This window comes from Rousettus aegyptiacus, unplaced genomic scaffold, assembly GCF_014176215.1.
Source record: "Rousettus aegyptiacus isolate mRouAeg1 unplaced genomic scaffold, mRouAeg1.p scaffold_m13_p_4, whole genome shotgun sequence".
In the NCBI taxonomy this organism is placed as follows: Eukaryota; Metazoa; Chordata; class Mammalia; order Chiroptera; family Pteropodidae; genus Rousettus; species Rousettus aegyptiacus.
In genome coordinates this window covers 91828611-91854761 of record NW_023416307.1, presented here as the reverse complement: position 1 = coordinate 91854761, position 26151 = coordinate 91828611, and the positions used below count along the sequence as shown (strand labels likewise).

Sequence of the window (26151 nt, the reverse complement as noted above, 5' to 3'; positions counted from 1 at the left end):
CTGTTGCAAATAAGGTGTTTTTCTTTTGGTTTCCAGTAGATGGTGTCTAAGCCTCTTGGATCTCTGCTTTATATAAAGTGTTGATAATGTCTTTTTTTCCTTATAGATGTTTAATCATGCTCATTACCCTCAATCTCAGTTTCTGTCAGTGTTAGTGACAGTTTCAGTAGCATTTGCTCAGATTCCCCTGGGGCTCCGTGGCATTCTGTCTCTGAGGGTATGGGGGGAGGGGTCCTCTGGGTGGGAGTTGGAGGCTGCGACTCAGCCTCAGTTTTGTAACCGCAGCTGGTAAAAATCAACTGTTGTTTCTCTGCCATCCCACTTTTCTGCCATCCCCGTTTCTCTTCCTTCTGCCCTGATGACTGGGCACTGCTGCTGGCCACGTGGAGCTCACAAGCTCTCCCAGGCAGGGCTGTTCAGGGAAGGCGTGCTGCACCTTCTCCCCACCCCCTCCTCCTACAAGGAGCTCCGGCTGTGAGCGGCAGCTTCTTTGTTTCTCCCAGTCCACCGCCTAGCACTTGGGGTTCTGACCTGTGGTAGCTCTTATGCTCAGATCCCACGCTCAGATGTGCGGGTGTGCAATTTGGGTGTTTTTTTTGTTGTTGAGTTTTAGATGTTCAGCTTATTGTTATTTCAAGGGGAGAGATCTAGGGACTGTCTCTCATGCCACCATGTTTAATCCCGGAGTGTGGAAACTGGGAAGACAGCCATCATTGCTAAAACTTTTGTTTGCTGATTCATCTATCAGTTTACTTTGCAGACAGGCCCTGGGTACTTGGTTGGTATAGGCCCAGGCTGGGGAAACTGAGATCTAGGGAGAAATCCAACACTTTGTGCCTTGGGAGACTACCAGTGTATGGGGAGGGCAGACACTCAGATAATAGTAGACATAATGGAGCATCCGTAGGGGGACAGGTCACTAATGAACACAGAAATAGAGGGCAGGGAGGCAGGAAGTGTGGTTGGTGGGGTTACTAGAAGTAGTATAGTAAGTATATCTTGGGGTGAGATATGAGGCTGTAGTGGGTCAGAAAAAGGCGGTTTTTGAAATCCAGTTAGGAGCTGAATATTCTTATCTAGCAGTGGGCAGCTTGGGAAGGTCAGGGAATGACAAAGTCAGGTCCATGCACAAAACCACTGCTGCTGGTGGGGGTGGTGAATGGGTGTGTCCTGGAAGCACAACATAAGGACTTAGCTCATCCACAGAAGAAAGACCCTTTCCAGATGTTTTGGGCACTGCTCATCTCTGCGTCTGCAACTTATGTGTTATCTTCTCTGTCTGCTTGAACCACAGGGGACTCATGCTCACTAGTGACCTAATTCCCTCCACTGTCCACACTCCAATTGCTCTTCAGCCCTTATCTGCTGCATAAATTTAGAGTTCCTTGTCCCACCTGCAAGTTACTCTCTGAAAGCCCTTAGTGCCTGGGTCTGGGTACCCAACCTGGCTCCTTCATTCTGACAACATCAGCAAAAGACTGAATGCATTGACCCTGGAACCTCTGGGCCAACCAGGTGCATTGAGGGCTTAACCTCCCACCACCCTTCTCCTTGCCTTGTGTTTCTTGATCCTAGACTGAGTGTGAGTATCCTTGTGAAAAGATGCATGGATTCGTCTCCTAGAAATATAGGGTGCCAACACTAAGGGCCTCTTGATGACCAGACCCATTCTCCTGTTTTGCAAACCAGGAAAGAAAGGCCCAGTGAGGAGGTCTCTTTCGAAGTGCTTGGGCTTTGCCTGTTTGAACATATGCACTTTGATGTCCACTGAGGAGCCTGTATGATTTATGAGTATCTTTTATTAGCACTGTTGATTATTAACCTATTTCCCTGGCACAAAATTCTGACACATTTATGCTCAGATGAGAAGTTGATAATTCCTAGTTCTCTAATTGTTAATTATAGGACTTGTGGTGCCTTTGCACAATTTTTCCCTTTGGGCTGGTCATGAAAAAGTTTTTTGGTGAGGTTTGCAATGACCTGCTTTGCCCACAGTGAAATTTTGCTGGTTGCAGCATTAACATGTGGCTAAAAGCAGGGTATTTGGAGTTGGAACAAACCTGGCCCACCAGTTGGGTACACTTGGATATATTTGCTTTGCTTTGCTGGGATTCATGCTTTTTGTCTGTAAAATAAGGGTGATAGTTAATGACAGTTGATAGTAGCAGGACCATTTACTGAGCATGGCCATGTGTTCAGGGCTTTCATTCCTGCCCCCTTGAATCTATAGTAACCCTATAAGGCAAGAGTTCTCCTTATACCTATTTTACAGAATGAGAGACTGAGCTTTGTAGAGGTTAACCTGCTTAGGGTTACACAGCTAACAAGTGGCAGCTTCATTCTAGTTGTGGAGATAGAGAAGCAAAGGGACAAATGAATATATAAAAAGTGATAGCAGGTAGTGATAAGGGTGTTGACCCAGGAAAGGAAGTAACAAGTGATGGGAGGTCCTGCTCTAGACAGAGGTTCAGAGAGGAGGTGATGTTTGAGCAGAAGTCTGAGCCTTGTGACTCTCTTGAGGGGAGGTCTAGGGTAGAAAAGCCAAAGGCCCTGAGCATGCTTAGCAATTTATGTGCAGGAAAAGGACCATTTTGGTTGTTTCAAAACCTGAGTGTGTAGCAAGGTAATGTCTAGGGGTGGGTGTCAGCGGGGGCTCCCCAGGCTCCTTGGAACGATGTGTATGTGCACACCTGTGCACGTGTGCAAGGAAGGGTGCCTGGAGAGTTGATAAGAGATAGCAAATTCAGAAGTGTTCATCTTGCAAAAAATTAAAGTCAAAAGGACAGAATTCTCATTGAAATGTGATGTCCTTTATTTGATAAGTGTTTAGTGTAAGTACTCCACCAAGAGACCCTGAGACCATAGGCCTTAGTAGATCATCACCTTAGCTCCCCACTCTGTCCTTGAGGATGTATGCATCTTAAAGCTATCACTAAGGCGAGAGTCCGTCTCCACACTGAGGTGCATCTGGTTGGGGCACAGCTCCGGGTCCAGGATTGTGGGTGACAGCTGAGTGGTTATCAGCCTGTATCTATAAGGACTTCAGGCTGTTGATAGATCCATATCCAGCTCCTATGGGGGTAAGAGTATGGAAGGAGCTGTTTGAAATAAGAGGCTCTGATGAGTGAGTCAGCATAGACCTCAGACCTGGTGGATAATGCAGAGATAGGATACCATACTGCAGTGAAAGATGCATGTGGTGGGCCAAAATTAATAAATTGATCTTTAAAAAAGAGTACACAATTATCTACATATTCACCAGATACACCAGCAGTGTGTATGCTGGAACATTCAAACTTTTGGATTTTTGCTAATCAGATGGCTGAGACATAATATCATAGTGTAGTTTAAGTTCTTAAATTCTTGTCTTTTTTTTTTTAATATTTTAATTTCTATATGGTGTTTCATTTCTCATGTGTTTGAGATCATGATGTAAGTACAGAAGGAAACAGACATGCCCTCCCTACCTTTAATGAGCTCATAGCCTGATCAGTAGACAGATACCCAAACAAATAATTTCCTTGCAGTGCGATGAGCAACGCTTGAAGCCAGAACCAGAGAATGAGTTGTTGGTCTGGAAGATTGGGTATCACCTGGTGAGGGAGGAATTGGGGGCTTTTTGGAGGAAGGATTAGATGGAGGGCCAGGCAGCCTAGAGACAGGCTATTCTGCAGGTGAGACTAGGGAGAAACCAGGCAAGCTGGGAGAGAGCCCTGTCTTCAGGGCAGAATGCTAGCTCAGCCTTTCTTCTCAGGGCAACTGGCACTGTGGAATCGTTTAATGCAGAGGAGACATGGTCAGATCTGTGTTTTAGGAAGGGACATCTGGAAGCTCTTAGAGGGTAGAGTGGAGGGACTAACAGGAAAGCAGATTGACAAATAAGGACTTGGTGGTAACCTGAGTAGGACCATCTAGAGCAGGAGATCAGCCAAGTGCTGGTGAGGAGTCACAGGGCAGGGCTGCAGGGCACTCTTCTTCCTTGCACCCCAGCTGTGTCTGTAGAGGGAGGTACCCTAGTATGGGGCAAGCCATATCTTCCTGCAGGTGCTGTTCCTCCCCCTGCTGTAGAATAGGAATGATCCCCTTTTCCACAGACCCTAAACACTGCTATCATCCCTGCAGGAACCCCTGGGACCCTCAGCACAGCAATCACCCTAGGCTGGGAAAGTGGATGAGAGCTTTTAGTTAAAAAATGATTTTAATTCTTCCTTTGGTTATCGGGAACTCTCAGGACTTACTGTTCACTCTTTCATTCAACAAATAATGATGGAGCACTTACTATGCACCAGGTATGTTCTGGTGCTTATACATACATTGTAGAAAGTGAGGGAAATGCAGTGGAGTAAAAAATAAAGGAAACAAACCAATAATTATGCCATCAAGGACACATAGTTTGTGTTTTCCTTGGTCATCTGGTGTATTTCCTTTTAGGATTAAAGTTTTTTGCTTTTTAACACAACATGGTTGTGATCAAACTGTATAGTCAGTTTTGTGCCCAGCTCTTTGTAAATACTGCCTTAGGGACCTGCCCAGGTCCCTGTAGATGTACCATGTACTTAAGCAGCCCTGGTGATTTGCTGTTGGACATGACGGTGTGGAAAACATTTCTTTGTGCATGAACTTGTTTCTCTTCTTCGTATTCTATCCTTAGGTTAGATTCCAGAAACGGGTTTCAGGTTCCAGGGGCTTGTGGGTATTTTCAGAGCTTATACTGGATTGTTTTATGAAAGAGGCAGATCAATTTATGCTCATTTTCCCTCAGCAGTATATCAGAAAGGAAGATGGAATTCTCCCCCAGAGCACTCTTGCACCAAGATCCCTGGGAGCATTGCAGACACACTGACTTCCAAAGAAGAAGAGCAGCTTTCGTGACCTGCAGGCGGCAGGGCAAGGCCTCCAACATGCGCCTCTCGGAGGAAGGCTGACTTTTCTCCTTTTTTTTTTCCTCCCATAGGCTGTAGATCCCTCCTCTGTTGCTTTGGTGACCCTTGGCTCCTCAAAGGAGATGCTGTTCGAAGAAGGTCCCAGACCCTGGGTTCTCGAGCCGTCTAAATTCTTCCGGAATGTCACCTCTGAGGACGTGCACAGCATCAGTCTGGCTTTCTTTGGGCCCCCTGCCTCCCGGAATTATCAGCAACACTGGATAATTGTGACTTGCCTGGCCTTGGGCGAACAGGTAAGAGAGCAGCCATCCCCAGACCCACCTTGCCCAGAGGGAAGGGTAGAAAGTTAAATTGTCTGAGTGTCCTGTACTCACAGCATCATTTTATTTAATCTTCAAAGTAACCCTGAGAGATAGCTACTACTGCTGTGGTCCCCATTTCACAGACAGGGGAAATGAGGCTCAGTGAAGTGGAATGACTTAGTGAATACAAGCAGACCAAGCAGGGTGTGGCAGTGGGACCCCTGTCCCCCATTCACGCCTGTTTTGATAGAGCTAGTCATTCCTGTCTCCCTTTCTCCAGGCTTCAGCATTCCCCACTACCAAATTAGGAAGTGAAATGAGATCAAGGGTCACAAAGTCAAATTCCTCCAGGGGCAGGCAGGTATTGTAAATGAGTAAGAACTCAGGCCCAGGCTTGACAGACCTTTTTGGTGTTTTAGAATAAGCTGAGAATCCTAATATTTTTTTCCTAGAATTTTTTCCTATCTCTCAATTTTTGTTTTTTTCAATGCTGAAAACCAAAAAATTAGGGAACTGGGTGAACTGAACGAAACGTGTCTGTGACCTGAACGACCTCAGGGCTAGCATCGGCTGGATTGAGGGGCAGCTTGCAGTCCAGGGGCCCAGCTCTTGGCAGTCTCTAGGCTCAGGGCCCTCATTTTGCTCATAAAAGAAGTATACCCCTTCATTCTCAGGGCGCCCCAAAGCTGGGAAACCAAAAGCAAGGTGAGGGGCCAGCGTGAATCCAGAAAGATAGGAGAGAACCCATTTCTTTGGGGGAAGTGAAGAATATCCTTACATGTTTACTAGTACAAAGAATATCAATTGATGTTAAAACACATAAACACATGCCACCAAGTTGCCCTTGTGAGGTTGGCCACACTGAGACTACGCGTGAGCAGAAAAGATGCACAGTGAAAGGCCACACTTCCCGCTGGCTGGCTGGCTGTGTGTGTGTGTGTGTTTAAACAAAAAATAAGAAAAATAAATGCACAATAATAAATAATACTATGATAAGATTAAACTTAGTTAAGAATTAAGTTAGAGAAGTTTCTTACCCCTGGTTTAGCTTGGTCACCTGCGTCCCTCACAGGCTATTAGAATTGGACCCTTTAGGGCCCCTCCCATTCCAATGGTCTGTGTCTTACTTCCTTAAGATGTCAGTTTGGAGGCAGAAACCCTGTAGGTCAGTGTGGAAACTGCCTTTTGTTTTGCCTTATAGTAAGGGCAAGGGCTTCTGGACTGGACCATTCCTTCCTACAGAAAATGTGTGACACTGAGGGGACCAGGGCATCTCCCTTGGGATGGGCCATGAACCCTCACCCTTTGGAATCCCTATTCTGGTCCATCTCTAAAGGCCTCAGTCTGTTACCGTGCACTCTCTTACATATGCACCTCATTGTGATGTATGTTTTCATGTCAATATGGATTCTTCATTTAAAACCCACGAACTTGTGCATTTGCTTATGTGACCATAGGGTTTTTCATAGGGTGCAGGGAATCCACATGGCACCATTGATCCAGCTCCTCTCTGGGCCAAAGGAGTAGGCAGTGGTTCTGGCCAATGTTTGCAGAGGGCCCTAGGGCTCCCATTAGGTCTCTTTTATGTTTAGAGAATGGTCTCCCTTGCATGTCACTGGACTTTCGAAATCCCCCTGTATATAGATAATCATCATTATTCCCATTCTGCAGAGAGGAAAACTGAGTCCCAGGGAGCTGGGTGGTGAGGCGGGGCTCGTAGAGAATGGAGCAGAGCCTCAAACTTGGGGGTGTCTGACTGCTCCTTCTGCCCTGGCAGGTCATCGCCCTCTCGGTGGGGAACAAGCCCAGCATCACCAACCCCTTCCCTGCATTGGAGCCTGCTGTGGTGAAGTTTGTATGTGCCCCACCCTCTCGGCTCACCCTGATGCCCATCTACGCCAGTCCTCAGCTGGACCTGTCATGTCCACTGTTGCAGCAGAATAAGCAGGTGGTGAGTGGGCCTTTCTCGATGATGGCCATGGCTTGGTGCTATGCCATCTTGATCTCGATTTTACATATGTGGTTCCCAAGACTTGGAGAGGTGACCAGACTCCCCAGTCACAGCTGCTATTAACAGTGCCAGGTAAAAGTGGAGCCTCTCTGATTCCAGATGCAGCTTCCTCTCTCTGTATGGCACTTGGTATTTATAAAAATCTCATTGTTTTCTTCTGTGACTCGAGGATATTAAGGTGTGGGCTTGTCAGTGGGCAGTATGTTTGTGTTCAGAGTGGAGGCTGCTAAGAAGAGGTGATGAACTGCAGCATCCTTCATGGGTGTAGGAGACACTGGGGCCATGTTTTGAACATAAATGCGGGGAGAGGGAAAAAAGTCATTTGGAGGTAAGGTGAAACCCACAGGTCTAGATCTCTTGGGCTTGCAGCCAACTACCTGTCCGCCCTTAAGACCCTTGGAGACCAGATGACTAAAGGCGAAGGATTTGGAAGCCCTCCTGTTCAGGTTCAGGGGTACAAACATGTTTCTGGCTGACCCCAGCCCCCTTCTCAGAGTTGGAGACTAGGTTTCTTTTCACCCATTCCTTCAACATGTATTTGTTGAGCACCTCCTCTGTGCCAGGCACAGTTCTAGGTTCTGGAATGCAAAGTCATCAGGACAGGTGAGGCACCTGCCTCACAGAGGTGGCAGGAGGCCTATAGAGAGACAGATGGATCAGAGGATGGAAAGTGCTGTGGAGGAAGTGAAATAGGGAGCAAGACAGTTGCTGAGAGAGGCCATTGCAAATGGAGCGGGGAAAGGCGTGAGTGAAGGACACACATCACTTCAGGCCCCTTTGCCGAGGAGAGCTGAGGTAAGGGTACCACAGGCAAGGAGAAGAGCAAGGGTCTCTGTGTCCTGTATTCACACTGTAATCAGAACAGTCGTGTGTGCCAGAAACTTTCACCTCTGTACCTCACTCCCTGTCACCAGGAACATCTCTGAGGACAGGGTCTTTGTACCTCTTTTACTAGTTTGCCCACAAGGCTCAGAGGTGGACACAGTTTTCCCGGATATGCCCAACTCTAAGCTCAGTGCTTCCTTGGTGGCCCCTTAAGCTGCTTCCCTTCTCCCAGCACTGCATCTAGCAGCACTTTGCCTTGATGGCCCCCGCCGAGAGCTGTGTATCTCGTGGAGCCATCAGGAGTGGAACCCTCTCAGCTCTCTGCAGTTCTCCAGAGAATGAATGCTCAGTGCATATCTTCTGCATGTCTAATGGAATCTTTCTGTCAGCAGCCTCTCCCGCCCCCGGCCGTGAGATTTGGGAGTTGGCTCTCCACTGGGTGAAGGACAGGGCAGCTTTGTATTATGTCAGAATGCATCTTTTTGAAGCTCTAGAGAAGTCACCAGTCTCTGCCATCTGGCATGTGACTCAGCCTCTATGTACCCTACAGGTTTAATTTAACTTTTACTCCTGTTGCTCTGACAGTTGATGGGTGGGCTTCTGCCTTCTCTCAGGTTTTACTAATTACTCAGCTCTGGGACACATGGATGTATGAGCCCCTCTACTGCCCCCAGTGCTCATCCAATAAGGGTTGGTGCCTCAGTGGCATTGGCTAAAAGTGAAGATTCTTTGTGCTTAGCCTTAAAGACCTAACAAACCCACAGGGACTAAGTAAGGAATATCCCACCTTTGTTCCCCCTTGTCAGGTGAGGAAAACTGGGCGTAGAGCCCCAAGAAGCCAGCATTCACCCTTAGTTCAGGCCTAGGTGTTTGTGGCATGGAGCAGATGACCATCTTTCCCAAGCTGAAAATCTGTATGTATTCAGGAATAGACTTTTTTATTTCCCCGACTTTGAGAACTATTGAGATGAATGTCTTGAAAGTTTTACATTTTAAATCACTTTTATATATTTAGCAAATTATTCCTTGTGGAAAGAATAAAAATAATAAGTCTGGACTTTCTGGAAAACCTGCCTGCTGGGTCTACTGTGTGCAAGGCTGGGAGCTGGATTGCAGCTTGAGTCCCTAGGCTAAGTGTTAGGGGCCAAGCCCTTCCCCACATGCGAGCTGGCCTCCTTTGGATGATTGATCATGGGGTGACAGTGGCCTCCTAGAGTTGTTGCAGGAGAAAAATGTGACTAGACATAAGGTGTTCAGAATGGTAAATGTTAACACTTTTCCGATTATTCTCTGCTTCTATACTATCAGTGGCATTCCACTCACCCAGAGGAAAAGCCAAATCCCCTTCCATGCCCTGCAGGGCCTGGATTCCTGCCCCCATCACTCTTGTTCTCCCACCCACTCCATTCGTGCTTGGAAGCCCTGTCATCCGCGAGCACACTTACTGTGTCCTGCTTGGATCTCTGACTTGCTGTTGCCTATTGCTTGAATCCTCTTCCCTCCCACAGTCCCATGCCTTCCGATTTTGCCTCCTTCAGTTCTTTATTCGAATGTTACCTTCTCAATGAGACCTTCTCTAGCTTTCAGACCTTATCTGAAGTTTTGTCTCCCCAGCATTTCATATTTCAGTACCTTTCTTTCCTTACCCCAAGCACTGAACATTAGCGAATGCTGTAGAATTTACACATTCATTTTTTTCTTTGTGAGCCTCTAGAACAGCCTGGCTAATTATGGTACAAGCTCAGTAAATGTGATAGATGAATGAGTGTGCAAATGAACTCACTGTGTCTGTGTCCCTCTTGTTTTCTGTTCTTGACTCTTACTGGCTCAAATGCCTGGAGAAGCCAAGTGGAGCCAAATGCCTGCTAAAGAAAGGGTATGGAGGGGGATGGTGTAGATCTGGAGAGAGGTACCCCTCCAAAAGACAGCCTGCTCTACTTAGCTCCAGCCCATTCAGCACCAGGAGACCAAAACTCATTTTCAGAGAAAAAAATAATCAGGTTTACCTGCATCTTCTCTGTTCTTAAGTGTCAGCTACTTGCCAAGGAAGCTAGGTCTGGCTGTTGATTGTTGCGACCCCTGAGTAGCCCAGGGTTGTCTCTTGACAGAAAACTTGCATGTGTAGATCCATTCACCATGAAATAATGGACCTCAAACATGAAATTACTGTGTGATACATCAATCCTGGGGTTCCGGAGCTGAGAGCCAATCAGGCGTGGGCCCTGTGATTTATGATCTCACTAGGGGACCTTGAGAAAGCTATATTCTGCCACATGTCCTGGGTGCAGTATCAATTTTATTTTACACCTTTCAAAGCCAGAGACTGCCCAAGACATGTTTGCAGAGTAAATTATTGGTGAGGTCAGATACTAGAATGGAGCTGACCAATTGGAGTGACAAAGTGGAACCATACTATGGCCTGACCCTGGTCCTCTGAGCAGGTCATCCAATGTTCAAGTCCTAGTAGTTGAGCACCAGTTGTGTGTGCCAGGAGACTGATTAGCCAACAGGGTTTTGGAGCTGTGGGGAGAGGCTGCACACTGTTAGGGGAGGACTGCATGCTTTAAAATCAGTTTAGCAGAGTGCCATCCCTAAATCTGTGTGACCTCGGGCAAGTTACTAAGCTCTGTGAGCCTCAGCCTCCCCATTTGTAAATCGGGGGTAATATTGTTGCCTAAAGTAGCCATTGGGAAGATTCAGTACCCTTTCAAGCATACTGAATCACAGTGTTAATGTCCTTCTCTGGGAGAGCAGGACGAAGGAAAGAATATTAGCGTTCCACCTAGGATTGCATCTGGGAGAAGGAGTGGGGCATCCAGAACATGCCCACAGTCATAGCTCCTGACTCGCGTCCAGAACACTTATAAAATCCTTTTATAAGTATCCGCAGATGGCTGTGCAGACCTTCATTTAGAATTTGCAACATGCTTTGGTCCAGTGTTTTCTGGGGGCAAGAGAGCTAGCACTGGGGTAGGAGTCATCCCGGGGAAGGTGGAGAGTTTGGGGTCTGTATCAGTCAGGACAGGCGAGGTGAGGCTGCAGTAATAAGGAACCTCAAGTCCCAGTGGCCTCACACAGCACAGACTCACTTCTGCTCACGCCACCTATGCATCTGGGTGGACTGGAGGACTTTGCTTTGTGTCATTGTTATCTTCTTTCCAAGACTAGATGATGAGCATCTGCCAAGTTGAACATGGCCAGGGGCCACTGTGGAGACAAGGAGAACATGGCAGATCATGTTCTGGCTATTAAAGCATTTGTCTCCTGGAATTGTCTGAGGTTACTTGTCACATTTCACTGGCTGAAGTAAGTGCCATGGTCACTCCTAACCACAAGGGCCAGAGAAGTACAGTCCTTCCTTCTGGACCTGTGCCTGATGGAGAACTGGATACATTTGTGAACATTGCTAAGGAATGCCTTGTTTCCCTTTTTGTGCATTAATTTTGCCAAGCTCTTGAATTATCTCACCTGAGCCTTTTTGAAAACAGAATTTTGAGAGGTGAATTCTGTTGTGATTCCCATTTCACAGTTGGAAAAACTAAGGTTTCAAGAAATTTCAGCAGCTGGTCTGGGTGGAAAGAGGCAGAGCTAGGGTTGGAGTGTAAGCCGTGGGACCCAGATATCTAGGTGGTTGGGGCCCCAGCTTCACTGCCCCTCAGTCTGCCCCTGTGCTGTTCAGGCTTGGAGGGAAGGGGATGAAACGACATCTGGAGAGATGAGGCTAACTCAGCGTGGGTTCTGTGGTACGGGTTTGCTCAGGGAGCTAGCGGTGAGGATAGGTGGTAGGAATTCAGGGTTTGGAACTAAATCCTGAACATGTGCCATTCAGCTCCTGAGTTGCCTTTGATCATTCCTTCCCTTCCCTGGGACTCTACTTTCTCATCCTTAATATGTGGATGATAGCTCCCACATCACTGGGATATTTAGGGGCAGGTGAGAACCTGGCTCTGAAAGCAGCTTTGCAAACCAAGTGGCTCTGGGACATTTGGGGGCTGTAAGTGGCATTCTCATTAAACCACTAGGGGGGACATCCTGGAGGGGCTGAGGTGTGTGGGAGTCAGGGAGGAGCTGGCAAGGATTTGGAAAGATGAGGGCTGAGAGAAAGGAGAGCAGCCTGCTATGGTAGGGAGGTTTAGGGCAGTTGACATTTTGGGCCAGATCCTTCCTTCTCTTGGGGCTGTCCTGTGTATTATAGGGTATTTAGCAGCACCCTTGACCTCTACCCACTAGATGCCAGTTGCACTTGTTGCAGTGCGACAGTCAAAAATGCTTCTAGAAATTGCTAAACCCCTTTTGCCCCCATTGAGTACCATGGGCTAGAGTAAGAGACCAGGTTACATAGGGCTGTGAGTACTTCGACTGCAGGCAAGGTGTAAGAGGAATTGGTTAGTGACTCGTTCCCAGTCCCTTATCAGGACCCCCACGAGCCCACAAGGTAGCTGGCCGAATTTGGAATGTACCATGTGGTCAGGAGTGGCTGAGCCAGTATGGTGTTCTCTTTTCACTCAATGTGAACATCGTGTCCAGTGTGGTCTGGGTGTGGCCATGGCACCTGATCTTGGCTTCTTGCAGGTTCCAGTCTCCAGCCACCGAAACCCCGTGCTGGACCTGGCTGCCTATGACCAGCAGGGCCGCAGATTCAACAACTTCAGCTCTCTGAGTATCCAGTGGGAGTCCACCAGGCCTTTGCTGGCCAGCATTGAGCTTGACCTGCCCATGCAGTTGGTGTCCCAGGATGATGGGAGCGGCCAGAAGAAGCTGCATGGTGAGCTGGGGTAGTGAGCTGGTTGGCCCAGGGCAGGAGCTTGGAGAGCAGTGAAACTTGACAGACAAGAGGTGTGCTGAGGAGTGCTGGCACTGTTGGGAGCTGTTATCTGGGACTCCTCTTTATCCAGGACAAAAATTAAGCACTGTGAGCTCACTACTCTCTTTTAAATCTGCAGACATTCTGCGAGGTAGAAACTAGAATCCCTGTTTTCAGGGCACGTCGCAAATAATCCTCAAGTCCCAGGTTATATATAGGTCAGCCTGGCTCCAGGACTGTGCCCCTCTGAGCCACACTGCCTTCACAATCACCTCAATAGCCAAGAGTTGAGTCTGTCTCCTCCAGCTTGTCTAAGCTGCTTCATGGAACATTAACCCTTCTGGTATATACAGTTTAAACAAACTCAGTCATGTACTTTAGGACTGTGGGAGATTTAAAACTGCGAATCAGGAGGGAGGGGCTGCTTCACAGGCAGCAATGGGACAAAAATATGACATGGGTTTCCCTCTTGCTGGACTTAGCTTTGCAGGCCATTTCTGTTCACAAGGCATCGGGAACCACAGCCGTCTCTGCCACTGTGACTGGCTACCAGCAGTCCCACCTCAATGCAGCCAGAGCGAAGCAGCCGGTATTTCCCAGGGCCCCTGGTGGTGGAGAATCTTCCTGCTTCTGCCCGCACTCTCCTGGTTTCCTAGTGTCCTGAGTTTACTCCGTAGGCCAGGTCTTCAGTTCCCTAACCCTTCCCTGAATAGGGTGTGGTGAGCTCACCTGAATTGGTGAGCCTCCACCCTGGCCTCCTGCCTCTTGTCTCCCCCACCCCACATATCCTGCACTCAGGTGACTGGAGACATCCATTGCCACCTCCCGGCTCGGGCATGCAACTTTGGCAGCCCTCAGACCTTTAGGTGAAGCCATCCTCATTGTCATTCAGGGCTTGTGCATCCAGCTTCTTCTTCAATCGTCCTGACTTGTGGACCCCACCTGGCATGCCCATGCCTTTGAACCCTCAGTTCCTGCTGCCTGGAATGCCATCCTCTCCTTTTACTTTTCTCTGCAAGGAGGCCTCCTGTCCTTTTAGTCCCATTCATAACACCTGGACCTCTGCGGAGAGTTCCCAGAACCCTGGGCATAGAGCAGCTTCTGTTGCCCCAGGTCTCAGAGTCCCTCGTGCTCCCCACTCATGGTGCAGGTCACCCCCCTCCACAAGCACACTGTTGCTGCCATGCATACACATATGGTCCACCTACTGGACCACACCTCCTCAACCCAGCATCTCATGGGGGCCCAGGCAGCAGTGCTGCCAGTAGATGGCAGATGGGTGCATGTGAGGTAAGTGGGAAGGGTTCCCCCATGATCGTCCTGCCTAGATAACACCCACCCCTCGCACATAGCATCCCAGCTGGCTGTTGTGTTCTCTCCGTTTTCCAGGTGTGTATGTGAATTGTCCATTGCATGGTGCTTGGCAGGAAGGATGAGGGCACCTGCCTTGGCAGGATTATGAGATGAGATGTGGCTTCTCAGTTGGGTTGGCATGATGAATTCCCTGGAGCTTGTGTCTTAGACATATCAAGTACCCTGAGGTGACACAAGGAAGAGCTGAGGTCTCTGGGCATACTTCTCCTGTGAGGCGAGCCATGGGCTGCTTAGGGTTGGCCTGTTGCCTCCTGGATCTGATGTGCTGGCCTTACCCCTTCAGCACGACCCTCTCGTGCCTGTGTCAGCCTCCATAGAACTCATCCTGGTGGAAGATGTGAGGGTGAGTCCAGAAGAGGTGACCATCTACAACCACCCTGGAGTGCAGGTACAGCCCTCTCCCTGCCACCGTGCCTCTCGGACATGCCCCATTGGGTTGGTGGCCCTTGCCTCTGAAACCTAGCCTGACCTTCCTTACAGGTGGAACTGCACATCAGAGAAGGTTCTGGCTATTTCTTTCTCAACACCAGCACCACAGATGTTGTCAAGGTGGCCTACCAGGAGGCTAGGGGCAGTGCCATGGTGAGTGTGGGCCCTTCTCCATGATCTGAGAGGTTCATGGATTGATTACTCAAAAGCTGGTGCTTAATCACATCAGCTGCAATTAGTGAGGTCTTTAGATTCTTTGATTTCATTGTTGTGTAGCTTCAGCCATTTGCCTGCTACCTTTGTGATTTTTATTCCAGCTCCACAAACTACCCACACTATTAGCTAGATAATGATTTTCTTTCAATCAGTCTTTAATTAAGATTAAAATATTATTATATAAGTAGCACTATAACAACCATAAAGTTGCTTTTAAAGGGTGTATCAGCTTTTTTTCCCATGTTCCTTTGTTGATCCTCTCCCTATGCAAATTTGACATCTTTGTCCATGGTATGGAAGAATTTAGCATTCCACTTTTAAAAATTATTTTACCTTAAGTTCCCCCCCCCCATGTTGCTGTATAGGCTGGCTGGTTATTTTTATGCAGTAATTTGTACTTAGCCATTCTCTCCTAGTAGAGAATTTGGGTTGTTTAAATCTATTTTTTTTTTTTAAATAGCCCAACACTTATAGCAAAGAGTAAAAAGAATAAAAACAAACAAACACCAATATTCTTAATGCCTGTATATCTGCACAATGAGTTATTATGCAGTCATGAAAACAGAACTTTCTTTAAAAGGAAACTCTTACTACCAAATGTGTCAAACCAGTACCATAAGTCATAAAGGCAGGCAGCCAAATACAAAAATATACCCACACAGTGCCATTAAATTGCAATTGTGGTGTTGCTGGACTGTTCTCAGCCTGAGACCTGTTTTCTCTTCATTCAGAAGTGATTCCTAAGTGTGTGGAGAGGGCTATAGTTGTACCACACCAAACGAGTCTTTCTCCTGGACTTGGAAGAGGGTGGGGTTGAGTCAGTGTCGTTCGTGGTGGGGATTCAGGTAGTACAGCAAAGCAAGACAAGTTAGGGCCTTAACGCTGACCACGGGCTGTCTGCAATCCTGGCTTTTAGTGTTGCCCTGTTCCTATAGGGAGCCCTCACAGGCTAGCAATAGCATAGAATAAACTTCCTAATTCCAGAGAAGGCTAAAATCGGAACGAACCTTCACAGTGACTTACTCCCCAAATTTCTTTTCAGAAATACACCCAGGCTACCCCATCCACTGTTATATAGTAAGTTTGCAGTCTAGTTAGAAATCAGGCATATGTCACCTCAATCTCTGCAGGATATTTTCAACCATACCTCTCTGCAGGTCCATTTCTACATTTACGTCCGCTGACTGTTGACACAGGTCACAAAATCAGTTGCCTCTGGGGTAGAACAGATGTAAAATAAATGAAAGAAATGAGCAGGGTGTGAGGAACATACTTGGGAATGCTATGCTAGATGGCACCTGACGCTTAGCTTCAGTGTGGGGGAATCACAGGCAGGGCTGGGGCCTGGGGCAAGCTGGAGAGGACAGGCCATGTCTAAGGGACAGCCGCTGTGCACCTCTAGCTGACTTTTGTTGGTATTTTTAATAACAGCTCTATTGAGGTATAATTCACATAGATAATGTGTAATCGATGCTGTCTTCCATTTATATCATCTAGAAGGTGATTGGATGTCCAACCTCTGGGGAATCAAGTGGAAGAGAAATTGATTTGCCCACCACCATTTGTCTTAAAATGTGCAAAATGGTCCTTCTGAAGGAGAGAAAAAAGGAGAAAAAGCCTCCGTGCCATCCCCCACATGGGGCTGTTAGCAGTTGGTACAATGTGTAATTTCTTCATGTTGTGCAGGACGTACCAGCTCCTGATGGCAGTAACATTTTCAGGAGGGTCAGATTGGATCCTCACATTATGTTCTCGAAGAAAGCTTTTGTTTCTTTCTTATTTTTAAATGAGTTCTCTCTGGGGGAAATGTAATAAACTAGGGTGAATTGTCCTCAATATAACTGGAGACATGGTGCTCCCAGACCCCATTCCTCAGCCCGTATTTAACACCAGACTGACATGGTGATGGCTCACATTACATTGCCATCATTTTAGAGTACAGATGTTATTTCTACTTTGGGATTCTTATTAATCCATTCTAAGCCATTGTATGGAGTAACACAGGCACACTTCATCTGTGTTGATGTGCCCTGGTGCTCAGTGATACTGGCAGTTTTCAATTTAGCCAAACTTGCTAAGCTTTCACGCCCGCAACTAACTGTGGGCTCGGGTCTGTCTCAGCTCTGGCCTTTTCATGCTAGCCTGGCCTCTTCTTGCCCAACAGTTCTGATTTCTAGAAACGTTGTCCCTGGGAAGTGGCAGAGTGTGGTGAAAGGAGCCAATACTGAGATACCGGGCACCTGACTTCCCTTTCCAGAGCTGCCCCTTCAGGGTTGTGTTCTCAGCCTGCGTGAGCCTCAGTTTCCCCATATGTACACTAAAGGAGTTGGACCAGAATCAGCCCTTCCAGGACTGAATTAGAAGCAGTGTAACTGCACTGAAAGCGAGCAGAAGTGGCAAAAGAATCTGACCTGTATGAGGTCAGGGAAGACTTTGCTGTGTAAGGACATTTAAATGGGGACATGAAGCATGAGAGTGGCCAGCAGGTGAATATCTGGGGAAAGAGTCCCAGATCTTTATTTAAGGTAGACTGTGCAGGCAGACAGGCACAAGCCAGCTTTGAGGAATGGAGAAAAGAACAGCGTGGCTGGAGCATGGTAGTGCTGGGGGAGTGTGGTTTAAAGTGAAATTGAAGCCGTGGGTAGGAGCCAGATCGTACCAGGTTCTTATAGGGTGTGTTAAGGATTTGGGCTTACTCTCTGGGCAGCCCTTGAAGGGTTTTAACCTGTTTATGATATGCTCATATTTGGTTGCTTCCTTGGGATCGGAAACCTGATGTTTTTCTCACAGGCTTTTTATATTGAAATTCTAGTTTTGCAAACACTAAACCATTAAGTGTACATGTTACTGCCCCCGCTACCCCCCAGTGAATGTAAGACATACTGAAGGCAACAAAGCCAGGGCCAGATAGAGATGGAAAGCAGCCCACTGGGTTCACCTACTAGCTCCATGATTCTCCCCTACCTATCCTGCCTCCCAGACCACCCAACTGAGATACACACCTAAGTAATATGACAAGTTGCTGAAAGTCCATCTGCAGCATGAAAGGGTGATTATGATGGAGTATGAGAAGTTCTTTTGAGGTAGGATCCATGGATGTAGTTAGAAAGAGAAGAAGGCTTAAGAAGGGGGGTCTTTGACAGTAAAAAACAGGAAAACAATTCAGATGTGTTCATTCACTCAGAACATTTTACGAGGTTTCTGCTTCAAACAGAGCTAAAGTAAAAATGAATGTAGAGATGAATGAGACTCAGAGAGATTATACTCTGCTTTTATGGTCTGTTCCCAGGTTCTGTGATTTTGTGAGTTCATGTCGAGGCTGCTGAGTGAGGAGCAGCTGTCTCATGCCCTACCAGCTTGTGACTTGCTGGATGCTTTTCTGTTACTGAATCTGCAGGGACAGGTGGCTTGGATAGGAGATATGGAACCCTAGATTTGAATCCTTATTTTACCTCCCACTTGCTATGTGTCCCAAGGCTGCACACTGTCCCCCTTTGAGCAGCTTCCATTTTCTTCTCTTTGTAAAATGTACTAGTTGAAGTAAATGCTTCCTGAGATCCATCCCAGCACATGTCAAGTCTATCCCTTGACTGGCAGTAGGGGCTCATGACGAGGGGTGGACAGGACAACATTTGGGTTAGGGTTTTCCTTGTCCACTACTTCTGAGCCCTGGCTCGGAGGTCTCTGGGAGGTGGTGTCCCATGGGAGATAGGCTGATGCTGTGAGCAGCTGTAACTGAACCCACCTATGATCTGGCAGGTGCACCCTTTGCTCCCGGGCACAGCAACCATCATGATCCACGACTTGTGCCTTGCCTTTCCCGCCCCGGCAAAAGCTGACGTTCATGTCTCAGACATTCAGGAGCTGTATGTCCGCGTGGTAGACAAGGTCAGTTTCATCTTCCAGTTGTGGCTTCCTCGCTGCTGATTCACAGAAACTAGAAAAATGTCATGTCTGTGGGAGATATTTTTCTCCTGTTCACAGATTTTTCTCTTGGTTTCTGTATCCCTCAACTCTCCTTCTGAGTTGCTGAGAGCTTGCATTGCTGTCTCTTCTCCACTGTTTTGTGTATGTGATGCAGAATAACCTCTGAGGTTGTCCTTCAGCCCAGGTGACGTCAGTAAAGTTTGGCTGTAAATTCTCCTTGGAGTTATCTCCTCATCAGCTCTGACTTGGTAATTTCTATCTCTAGCTGGTGTTGATTAGTAATCAGTCAGGCACACACCTTGTTGAACATGAGTTTTTCTCCTCACTGTGCAGGTTTTGGATCCTGGGGAATTTCTGTGGCAAATGAATGAAACTTACTAAGCCCAAGTGCTATTGTAGAATGAATACTTCATAGATCTAGGCTTTTTTTTTTTTTTTTTTTAGTGTAAACAGAAAATTTTTATTACTCCAAATACCTGAAGTAACTGCAGCTAGGCTTACAAATGATTGCTGTCAGTTCCTATTTTCCTAAGTGGAGAGAACAGTTAGTAAAAGGGGAATGTTTGAGCAGCTTAGACTACTTAAAAAGTCAATATTTTGTTACATAGTATTAGATATTCCTCCTATGGTCTCATTTCCACTGGTAATTTGTTGACTAGATTTATTTCCTGACTAAGCATTTTTGACTTCCATTTCCGAAGGCTTTTACTGTATGTTATATGCGTCCAGGTGTGAGCTATTCACAGTATACCTGCTGCTGTTCTAAGCTGTGGCTCATCTCTCTAACTAGATTGTTCTTTAACAGTGGGGAGAGTAATTTGTACATCTAAGTATCCCCAAGGCCTCTTGTACTCAGTTGATTTCATTTGTTGATTGGCCGATTGTCTGGAGGTTAATATAAGTGACTTGTTCTCAATTCCCAGTGTGGGTTTGAGGTTGGTGACACCCTCTCAGAAAGTCTTAGGGTGCCATGTGATGGAATTGTTCATTTGGAGGCACCCCTGAATGTCTGTTCCCCATGATGTAGGTGGAGATTGGGAAGACAGTCAAGGCATATGTCCGCGTACTGGACTTTCACAAGAAGCCTTTCCTGGCCAAATACTTTGCCTTCATGGACCTGAACCTCCGAGCAGCCTCCCAGATTGTTACATTGGTGTGAGTCTCCCAGGGATCAGAATAGGGACAGTACCAATAAGTCTGCCTGGGGGGGAGGCAGAGGGAGAAGTCCCAGCCCTTCCCTCTGTTCCAGCTACCTCAACGAGGCCCTTGACAACTACACTGCTACTTTCCGTGTCAATGGTGCGGCCATTGGCCAGACCAGTCTTACTGCAACTGTGACTGATAAAGCTGGACAGAGAATCAACTCGGCCCCACAACAGATTGAGGTAAAGCTGTTATCCTTCACATCAGATGGGATCAGCCCAGCCCGTACTGCATGCATGGGCGGAGGGAGGAGTATGACAGGCTGGAAACTCCAAGGATAGTCCAGGAAGCCACTGTGGAGAGGATCTGAGGAGATCTGAGGGGCAGCCCCAGCGGGAGGTTGCTGAGTTACTTTAATTTCTCTCTAGGACATAAGGGGCATGATGTGGCTCAGAGGAGAGTGACCTGATACTCGGCCGCGGACTGGCAGGATATTTAAACCATTCAACTGCCAGAAAGCAGTGGCTGGGCAGAGGCCGCAGGCAGATCTAGGCTTGTGTGTGGAAGCTTTTCTTGACTGTCGGTCTGAACATTAGAACAGGCCCTTAGAAGCAGTGAGCTTTCACACTGGGAGCACCTATACCAAGCAATTCCTGGACAAAAGAGCCTTGAGGTCCCCCAGCATCATCTCAGCGTGTGACCTGGGGCTGTCTTATGGCATTTGGTTTTAACCATAGCCTCAGAGTCATCAGGAGCCAAGGCAGCCATGGCCAAGAAGTCATGTCCAAGTTTATCCTTTAGCGGCAGCACTAAACTATTTGGCTCCTGCCTGCACCCTTCAAGGGTCTCAACCACACAGGGGATGGCAGGCTTTATATTAATTAATCTGTGTTCTGAAGTCAGTGGACACAGATTGTGCTACTACATGGAAGTGCACCATCCTTCTCCTGATGAAGTGGAATTCATTTCTGCCTATAAATAGCACAGCCCTACACAAAAAGTAATCCTCACACACAAAGCAGCCCTTTGGCTGACTGGTGTGTTCATTCATCCTCAAGCTCTCCTCATGCTCCTGCCGGGTGGGGGTTGGGGGATGCAGGAACAGGATGTGAGAGCTCTGCCCTGCTGCAAAGATAGCATCCTTGTCCCTTTCCCCAGGGTGCCATTTTCCTTATCTGAAAAGTTTTAAAGGCATTGAAGAAGAGAACTTCTAAGGCAATTCGTTGATAGGAATTTGGAGAAATGTAGTGAAAGAGGCAACCTTTCAAAGATGAGTTGAGGAAATCTTGGAGGCATTGGGTTGGAAACTTTGACACCCATCAGAATTTCCTGGAGGACTTGTTAAGATACAGATCACAGGACCCCACCTCTGCATCTGCAGATCTGGAGTGGCCTGGAGAATGTGCATTTCTTATGGTTCCCAGGTGACAGTCACAAACAGCAGAGCACATCTCACCCAACCACAGATTCTTGGGTCCCTGGGTAGGATGAGATCATGTGGGGGCCACTTGGGCTCCCCCAGAGTTGGCACAGAACCCCAGGCTCTCACTGGCACTTCTTCACAGAGGAGTGATATCCATGCACTGTGTTTCCCTCTCCCTGAAAACGTTACCTATGAATTATGCCTAGCAGCATGAACTTGGAATGCAATGGTCCCTTTCTCTCTTTGTCTCCACATATAGGTCTTTCCCCCATTTAGGCTGATACCCAGAAAGGTGACGCTGATTATCGGGGCCGTGATGCAGGTAAGAGCCAAAGGCCACATCCTTGTTCCACCCCCCACCTGCAGCCAGGCACCAACAAGACAGTAGCCGCCCAACCTGCCTTGGCTCCAGGCATGTCCACCTACCTTGGGTGTTAGATGTGCTAAGATGGAATTCTCTGGGGGTATTGGTGCCCTCATCCTCTGAGGAAGCATGGGCTGGCTGGGAGGATAGGGGCTGACAGGAACTTCTGTTTCTCCCTACTCCAGATCACCTCTGAGGGTGGGCCCCAGCCTCAGTCCAACATCCTCTTCTCCATCAGCAATGAGAGTGTTGCAATGGTGAGCGGTGCTGGGCTTGTGCGGGGGCTCACCGTTGGTAACAGCACTGTGTCGGGGGTTGTGCAGGCCGTGGATGCTGAGACTGGCAAGCTCATCATCGTGTCTCAGGTAACAGGCCTGGGATCCATCAAAGATGGATGCTTTCTGAATTCACCCAGGTCGTGTGGCCCTATAACTCGTCCCCCTGGCAGCTGCTAGGGTGGTCGGCTGGGAAGGGGAAGAAGCCCCGTTTATTGAGTTTGGCTTCTATTCTCGAGAACTACCCCTCTCTGAGAGTCTTGCTTCTGCCCTCTGAATCTGCAGCACCTGTCTATCCCTGTTACCCAGGGCCAGCCTTGCCAGCTTGGGGATACCTAGACCTCCAAGGCTGCCCTTCCCCTCAGCTGCTCCTTAAGAGACAGGGTCTCCAACCCACTGTTCTAGGGACATTCCAGTGCATGATCATGGTAGCGGCTGTGATAGCAGACTCTGCACAGACCGCTTTACATTCCACTCCTTTAGTCCTCTCCTGTGCATTTTGCTGCTGGCTCCATTTGCAGATGAGGGGCCTACGGAACAGCTAGCTAATGGCCCATAGCTACTACAAGGTAGTTTGAGGACCTGATCTGGGACCGCCAACAGCCGAGCTCTTGCTCCTTTTGCTTGTTCATTTCAAGCAGAGCTGGGGAAGTTTTGAGAGAAGAGAAGGGGTTGCTGTTGGCTCTGATACACTTTGTGGATTACAGTGCAAGTTTTCAGAGTCATGCGCGGGCTTGGCTGCTTATAAGTGTAGATAATTGGACACTGATATTTTAGGCCTGGATATGTATTTCTGGGAGAAACAGAAAACATATATCATCCACTAGTATCTTTTGTTCCACTAGAAGTTATCTCCCAAGCCTCTTTGCCAGAGTGGGGAACATTTCCTGATTGCTTTTCTGGGTTAACATGATGCTAGAAGGCTGAGTTAGGGGAGTCTTCTCCTCAGGAGAGACTCCCTATTCCACATCGGTGGGACTGAATCCAAGCATGTGAAAATTGATTTTCCCAAATCTTATAGTTTCCCTTCATTCCAGAGTGTGGGCACCTTGTTGGGCATCTGGAAAGGAGGTGAGAGATCATTTCCACCTTCCTAGAAGGGCACAGGGCTCTTGGACTCTCCCTGGTACCTTGGCCTGTGGTAACCTGCAGAAGCATCTCAGAAGGCTGCTTCGTGGTCATGCCTATGCTGGAAATCTGAGCTTAAGGGCATTTCTTTTTGTGTAACATGATTGTGGACAAGAACCTTTTCAGTCATCCTATTCCTCGTCCAGAACTGGGACCCTAGAAGACAATGCCTGGGAAGCTGGTGCATGTGCTGCCTTGAAGAGGAGAGGCTGGTATCCTCCTTCCCTGAGGCTGACTTTGATCCTACATTCAGTTCATCAATTTACGCATTTTTTCCAGCAGTTTTAGTCTCTCCAAGTATACCAATTAAAGCACACAATCCTTCTGAATTATGAGGGTGAACACCCTGATTCTGCATATTGATTTTATAAAGATAAAGGAAGCCTGTGAATGTGAAAGTCTATCTTATGGCATACAGCAGGCTTCAAATAGATGTCCTGGAGAATAAAGTAAGGATCAAGTGTGAACAAAGTATTGTGGCCTCAGGAACTTGCTCATTTTTTTTTTTTCTCCTGGGGACCTACCTAGGTGGCTGAAATGGCAGCTGACTGGAAATCCAGCCAGAGGGGCACATAGCCATGCATTTTCCTCCTGGCCTCTTTGTGGTCTGACCTCGCTGTCAGTTCTTCTCTGTATCTACCATCTGGTAGGTTAGGGGAAATGCTAGGAGAAGGCCCTGATTCCCCTTGACAGATGAAGGACCTGTGCTACCAGCTCTATCTGAAAGGCATCTCCTTGAGTCTGGGCAGGAGGGAGTTTAGCCTGAGACCAAAGTTGAGGGATGGGCCAGGATGTGCATGAAGTGACTGAACAATGAGAAGGATGAAGGGAAGGAAGGAGATGAATGCTTATTGAGCATCTACTATGTGTTAAGAGATGTTAGTCCAGATCATAAGACATGGGAGATGGGCTCAGCATGAGCACATATAAAAAGGACTTAAAGGTTTAATTAGCCTATGTTCCGGAATCAACAGTACTCTGAAGAAGACAATAAAGTCAATCATTGGCCAGGTTAATAGGAGTATAGAGTTCCGAATGAAGGGGGATGTAAGGTCTTCTCTACTGAGATTTACCTGGCTCTTGATTCATCCATGTACTCTGCTTAGAGAGATCAACAGGCTAGATTTGGGGTTAGAAGGGTCTGGAGCCCTGTCCCTGTGAGGTCTTCCCAGCCTAGAAAAGAACAGTTCTCAGACACTGCTCCCAAGTCTCTGCAGTACTGACTTGGAGCAACTGGATCAGACAGGTCTGTAGGCTCAGAGAGCCAGGTTGGGACCCACAGGGAGATGAGGGAGGCAGTGGCCCTGTCTCTATGAGGTGAGCCACCTATAAGTCCAGGTTACTTCAGGAAGAGAAGCATTGAGCTAGATACCCTTTGGATGCCTTTTAGCCTTGTGACGGAGGTTGCCTCAGCTGGAACTTCCTCTTTTGGAGGGGTCTGTTTCTGAAACACCCATTGCTAGCACATACCCCTACTCCCAGCCAGCCTTAGCCCCAAAACCCTTTTCCTAGGATCTCGTGGAGGTGGAGGTGCTGCTTCTCCAGGCAGTGAGGATCCGTGCCCCCATCACTCGGATGAGAACAGGGACCCAGGTAAGGTGGAACCCTCTCAAGACCCTCTTGTCTGTGCTGTCTGAGCAGCCTCTTGGCAGGTTGGGGGCTCTGAGTTCTGGTTCAGGGTGAGCTTGGGGAGCCACTGCTATGACACTGTCTCTTCTGTTGGAGCACTTCTCCATTGCCCCTTTATCTGCTTAACCCGTGTTTATCTACAGGGTTCAGCTCCACTTCCCAAAAGCAGCCTTCCCTACATTCTCTGCTCCAGACCGCACAAACACTCACAGCTACTCTCTTTCACAGCACAAAGCTCCTTTTACACATGGCATTTATCCCCTTCCACTTCTGTGTTGGTGCAGTTACTGAGTAATGCCTTTGTCTCCACTAGTCTGTCACCTTCCCACCCCTAGAATGGCACCTGGTACATACCAGGAGCTTACCATTGTATAGGGCATACTCTACTAAGTGCGTTCTATGTACTAATTCATTTGGTGTTTATTACAACCCCTTGAGGTAACTACCAATATCATCTCCATATTGCAGATGAGGAAATGAACACATAGAAAGCTTAAGGCTCTGCCCAAGGTCACACAGCTAGTAAGTGATGGAGCTGGGAACTGGCTCAGAGTCTGTTCTTACCTTTTGCTGCATGACCTTCATGTGTGCCCTGCAGTAGACACTCAGTAAATATAGATTGGAGGAAGCTGTGATCACACCCATGCCCAACTATGTGAGCAGGGTGCCCTGCTAGATTGAGAGAGAGGAGTATAGGCAGGGACTTTAGACAGGGCGCATTATGCTCCTGGGGAATGCAGGCATCCTAGAGCTCTAGGGGGTCATTCAGGAATGGAATCTTTAAGACAAGGCGAGACACAGCCCATGGCCCAAGAAGGACAGGGTAGGAAGGAGCTAGTTCTGTCTCCTGCTTGATCATTTGCTATTTTTTTCAGACCTTCCCAAACCTGCGCTGTGCCCTTCTCTGGTTAAAGCAGAAGCGGCACAGTCCATGTTGTGCAAAGGCAGCGCGGACATCCCCGGGCAGTGGAGAGGCAGCTTGGGCCGTGCCCAGGGCTTCCAGGGCTTCCCAGCAGTGGGCCTCTGGTGGTCATGGGCCTAGTTTTTCCCCTGCAGATGCCCATTTACATCACCGGGATCACCAACAACCAGAACCCTTTCTCCTTCGGCAATGCTGTGCCAGGCCTGACCTTCCACTGGTCGGTCACCAAGCGGGACATCCTAGACATCCAGGGACGGCACCATGAGGTAACTACCTGCCCAGAGACCCCTTCATCTCGGGCCAGCATCTGGGGCGGGGAGGGTCCTCCACATGTCTCTGCACATGAAGTCTGCATGTTCACTCTGGGCCAATCCTGGCCCCTTTCTGCTTTTTCTAGGCTCACTGGGACCCCTCCCAAATGCTGCTGCCACTCTCTCTGTCCCCTGGTGCCCTTCTTCAATCTCAGTCTTCATGTCTGGAAACATGGTTCCCTAGT

General features: G+C 47.9%; 1 protein-coding gene across 2 annotated transcripts in view; it reads left to right on the top strand.

The window, feature by feature from the left end:
• The window catches only part of NUP210 (nucleoporin 210), a 92115-nt gene that overhangs the window by 44042 nt on the left and 21922 nt on the right, over positions 1 to 26151 (top strand). For both annotated transcript variants that reach the window (XM_016135572.2, XM_016135574.2), the window contains 13 exons: positions 4955 to 5176; positions 6963 to 7136; positions 12594 to 12786; positions 13308 to 13414; positions 14483 to 14587; positions 14680 to 14781; positions 18604 to 18732; positions 19799 to 19926; positions 20021 to 20156; positions 21597 to 21659; positions 21887 to 22066; positions 24617 to 24697; positions 25790 to 25921. In XM_016135572.2, coding sequence (XP_015991058.2) covers positions 4955 to 5176; positions 6963 to 7136; positions 12594 to 12786; positions 13308 to 13414; positions 14483 to 14587; positions 14680 to 14781; positions 18604 to 18732; positions 19799 to 19926; positions 20021 to 20156; positions 21597 to 21659; positions 21887 to 22066; positions 24617 to 24697; positions 25790 to 25921 — 1752 coding nt within the window. The remainder of the gene's footprint in view (positions 1 to 4954; positions 5177 to 6962; positions 7137 to 12593; positions 12787 to 13307; positions 13415 to 14482; positions 14588 to 14679; positions 14782 to 18603; positions 18733 to 19798; positions 19927 to 20020; positions 20157 to 21596; positions 21660 to 21886; positions 22067 to 24616; positions 24698 to 25789; positions 25922 to 26151) is intronic.